Source organism: Ostrinia nubilalis, chromosome 15 (assembly GCF_963855985.1).
Source record: "Ostrinia nubilalis chromosome 15, ilOstNubi1.1, whole genome shotgun sequence".
In the NCBI taxonomy this organism is placed as follows: Eukaryota; Metazoa; Arthropoda; class Insecta; order Lepidoptera; family Crambidae; genus Ostrinia; species Ostrinia nubilalis.
The window spans coordinates 5,563,043-5,567,663 of NC_087102.1; the positions used below are offsets into that span (position 1 = coordinate 5,563,043).

A 4,621-nucleotide genomic window follows, 5' to 3' on the forward strand; every position below is an offset into this window, starting at 1 on the left:
TTTAATCTGGGGATCCTTTTGTTAGTTATAAAGCCTCTTTGTTTGCAAGATTGTATAAGTCTATTTGCACCGACTATGCCTTTTGTGAGATCATTTTATTTACAGATTAAGTAGTAAATCCCGGTTACAAAGTTGCAAAAGTTCGGTATAGGTTTATGAAGCGTATGTATTTATATTTATCTTTTTCGATTTAGTAATAATCTTACATTGGATAGTTTTACATCTCATTCATTACAATTTACATACAGTCATAAATAGAATGCATTATTTCCTTGAACAGTAGATTGGACTTACGTTAAGTAGCCATGAGTGGTATAAATAAAAAAAAAATATAAAAAATAAAATTTGTTTATTTTATCAGACACTCATTATAGTACATTAAAAATTTTTGGAAGATAACAATTGTTGTTCTGAGTGTGCGATCTGGAGCCTAAACTAGGGTCACCCTGTATTTCAGGCCTCCAGGTCCCCCGGTATAATTACCACTAAGAAATTACTTTCACCTAATTACTAATTAATTAGTTGTGCAATTAAGCGGCTTAACAGATGTAAGTACTTTAACCAGTCACCGAATATCAATTAATCAAAGTCATTAAATTATTGACGCTTTTCTAACGATTGTTTTCGTTGAATTTGATTTTGAAAGTGATTTTTTATTGAGGTAAGTACCAATATAGTTAATATTTCGGTAGTTAGGATTATTTAAATTAAATAAAAATGCCCTATTGAATTCACTAAAATAAAAGAGACAGTATGGTAATGATCATACAAATGATCATAGGGACAATTGATTTTTCTGTGATTATAATCAATATTTGGAATGATTGATCAATGACAGTGTTTTAAATAAATTCTAGTGATACAGTTTTATTGTGTTTTGTTCAATGGTTGGTAGCGTCCAATGACGGGAAGTTTAGGTTTCTGTCTTTAATTTATAGCAAATATTTTGTAATTTTATTAATAACTACTTTATAAACTTCAAAAATTATCTGTTAAATGTGACTCTACAATCTACATAGTTTAGTACCTTTGTTTTTTACAAAATTTACCGAAATATCTGAATTAATATTCCTCCTACATACTAATTAGGTCAATCCATAATAGCTCTACACATCGCCACTTAGAGCTTTCACTGTTTCCAAATCTCTACAATAGCGTCTGGTTCAGCAATACATCGCAAGCAATAGAAATACAAATTACAAAGAGCCCGAACAAAGGCTCCAGTACAAAGACTTGCCTACAAAACGAAATTACGAGAGCAATTCGCTCACCTAATAGCTTCACTAGGGGACGCTGTGTCACCAAAAATTTGCATTGAGTTAGCAAACCGCTCAAAACCAAAACGACTGAAGTTTTATTTTACTAAAGTGACAAAGTTCCATCTGATGCAAAAGTGAAAGAGAACAAGGACTTTGTGCAACTAAACGAATGAGTTCTTAAGTCGATTCGCGATGGTGACCAATCGATTCCGAAGGCAGAGCTCGGTAAGCCCCGCCCACTAGGAGGCGCTTTGCCGCTTAGGGAGCCGATAGTCCGCGGCGCGTTTGATCTTCCCCCTCCCTCGTCGCGCGCGCAGTTCCTAACACCCAACGCACACAAACTCATAACGCTCCGCGCGCTCTCTCAAGCCGGTTGTCAGTCCCCAAACCGGTTTGGAAGTGACAACAGTGATACCAAAGTGCTGTGCCCCAGTGAACGTTTGAATGGATTGTTACGAAGTGGACATGGAAGATAAGCCGTACAGTGTTGATTCTTCGGATGATATCAACATTGAGGAGGAGGAGGAACATATCGAGGATAGCCACAGTAAGTATTTGTTGGCATTTTGTTGTTTTAGTGTTTGAACTTTGGAGTTGTAGATTTGTTATCGTAAACATTGTTACCATTGAAAAGAATGAGTGATTTGGAGCAATATAAAATTCAAGCATAAAGAATTTGCAGTTATATTTTTAATTTATTGCGAAAATCATAGAGATTAGTATGAAATAAAAAGGTAATAAAATAAACATTCGTACTTTTATTATAAACAAGGTGTTAAGCGAATGTAAATAAGAGAGCTGATTTAATTCTTTTAATATTAGGATTTGATACGGATTTGAAGAAAAAGGAGTCACAATAATAACATTAGCTCTTGACAAGATAATTCTATTCATATAGGTACAATATGTGATTGTCCCCTAACAGCAAAATTTTTTCTCCCCAGGCTATCCACCAGACTTCCCGATCGAAGCGTTGGTGAAGCTAGAACGGCCCTCTCCCCCTTTGCCAACCCCACCGCACACGCCCACTGACGACACGCCTCCCGCCGTCGTCATCTCCCGCCACCAACCGGGGTGGACGCCACCCGCACCCCAGCAATACGCTGCCTACCCTCGACCGGCCATGCAGACCCCCTACCCCTACGAGAAAGCCCCAGTACCCACTTATCCGCACCCAGCGATGACGGCCTACGTCCAAGCCCAAGCGCAAGCCCAAGTCGCAACACTACCACCCTCAGCACCCTACCACGCTATGCTCGTCAACCAGTGGATCAGGAACGCTGCTCTCTACCACCATTCTCTAAGATACCCAGGAGTCATGGCGCAAAGAATGCCCGGACGGAACCCGCCACCAATGAGGGCACCAGGCGTCCCCGGTGCGAGACCCAAGAAGCAGTTCATTTGCAAATACTGCAATCGGCAGTTCACCAAGTCTTACAATTTGCTGATCCATGAAAGGACGCATACAGACGAGCGGCCGTATTCATGTGATATTTGCGGGAAGGCGTTTAGAAGACAGGATCACCTTAGAGATCATAGGTAAATATTTTTTCTGCAATAATGATTGTAGGTTTAAATATAACTCATTTCATTGAGTGTGTCATAAAACTTTTTGTTTTTGTCTCGTCAATAACGATAGCCGTATCAGTAATTAGTCTCCTATTTATGGGGTTTCCATTTCGTTTAATGTTACCACTCTAATATCAACAACGTGATTTAGGACGTGTTTCATCGAGCTCCGTTGACGATAAGAAAGTAAAAAAATAAATTAAAAGTGTAAAACTTTTTGTGAGGTCGCGAGGCGGCGGCCGCACGCGTCCTCGACCGGTTTCATTCTTTACGATCACCATATCTGTCTTGCTCCGCCGGCGAACAAATTACACGTTATATTTCTTCGCTTTTACGAGACAAACTTCCTTTTTTTCTCACATTATACCCTGTATACATTATCAGGGTAATGTGGTATTACTTTGAATTTCATTGGCAACGGCTATTCTACTTATTGAGACGTTAAACCTGTTAGGCATCGTCAGTTTCTAATAGTGAAAGTGTGACTTTTATCTAACGTTTGTTTTCTATTTTTCCAGGTATATTCACTCGAAAGAAAAACCTTTCAAGTGCACGGAGTGCGGGAAAGGTTTCTGCCAATCCCGGACTTTGGCAGTGCACAAGATTTTGCACATGGAAGAATCTCCCCACAAGTGTCCGGTGTGCAACAAGAGTTTTAACCAAAGATCGAACTTGAAGACCCATTTGTTGACGCACAGTGATGTGAGCAAGCATCACCTGGACCATCTGGAAGGCTGCCAGGAAGTGTCATCAACCAGTCAGGTCCCTGAGAGTTCTCTGTTGGATCTCTCTCACAAACCTTCACCTCCACCAGCGCAGTACCAGATCTTGGCGAGTCCTCACCAATCCCCTGTAGAAGCACCCAAAAGAACGCTAGGATTTTCAATAGAGGACATTATGAAACGTTAAAACTTTAAGCCTTTTGGATTGTATAAAATAGCTTTTATGATTCGTTACTTCTCTGATGGAATCCGTCGGAATATAGTAGAGAAATGTTTCAAAATCAAAGATCAGTCTTATAGTATTTATTATTATTTACCAAAGATATATCTCATCGACTGACTAGTAGAGTATTCTGTCTCTGTCTTCTTTTGTGTCATTATTTAATTCATAGCATTATTTTGATTGTAATAGTAATTCATCGACCTCTTTGCCAAATTACAATGTACTTCATACGGTACCAAACTACGGAGGCTGGTTACGATTGAACGATCTTTTTCAAGACTAAAAAGACTGATGTTATTGTTTTTATTTTAATTTTTATTGTTATGTTTTTCTAGAGGTTTATTTATTGTGATAGATTTTAAGCCTAAGTTTGTGGTTAACTAAAGTTACCGAAAAGTATTACCTTTGTTTTAAAGTTTCATCCAAATTAGTGTAAGGCTTTTCAGATAATGTTCAAATTGATAGATGTAAAAGTAATTTTAATTTATAATAGCACAATTCGATTTAGTAGTAATATTCTGTACATTCCTGTAAATATTATGATAGCTAATAAGTCGACGAGGCTACTTATAGAAAAATAAAAACAACTAAGAAAATTATGCAAATTATTCTAATCTTTTATTTACCTGGCTTTAAAAAAACAAAAACGAATCAATATTATTCAATGATTCTCTCACATTCTAAACAAATTATCTCTATAGTTACTGTTACCATAATCAACCAAATTATGAAAGTGGAAACTAATATTGCCTAACGCTATAGCGTGCAAGCAATTTTGATCCATAAAGAGAGTGGCCTGTGGCCATTTATGGCGTCATGGTTCGTGCAATACCACCAGAATCTTAAGA

At 37.8% G+C, this 4,621-nt stretch overlaps 1 protein-coding gene across 1 annotated transcript; it reads left to right on the forward strand.

Annotated features, from left to right (window-relative positions):
* Nucleotides 1–1,603: 1,603 nt before the first annotated feature.
* Nucleotides 1,604–4,381, forward strand: LOC135078450 (protein odd-skipped-like). The gene is made up of 3 exons (XM_063973004.1): nt 1,604–1,806; nt 2,204–2,798; nt 3,347–4,381. Exons 1-3 carry the CDS (start codon nt 1,704–1,706, stop codon nt 3,735–3,737), a joined length of 1,089 nt encoding a protein of 362 aa, XP_063829074.1. The 5' UTR covers nt 1,604–1,703; the 3' UTR covers nt 3,738–4,381.
* The last annotated feature ends 240 nt before the right edge of the window (nt 4,382–4,621 follow it).

Bases quoted from the DNA above. Each gene is read 5' to 3' on its own strand.
- LOC135078450 (XM_063973004.1), top strand. From the start codon at position 1,704: ATGGATTGTTACGAAGTGGACATGGAAGATAAGCCGTACAGTGTTGAT. The intron at 1,807-2,203 runs GTAAGTATTTGT...TTTTCTCCCCAG, and splicing joins ACATATCGAGGATAGCCACA to GCTATCCACCAGACTTCCCG. The intron at 2,799-3,346 runs GTAAATATTTTT...CTATTTTTCCAG, and splicing joins GATCACCTTAGAGATCATAG to GTATATTCACTCGAAAGAAA.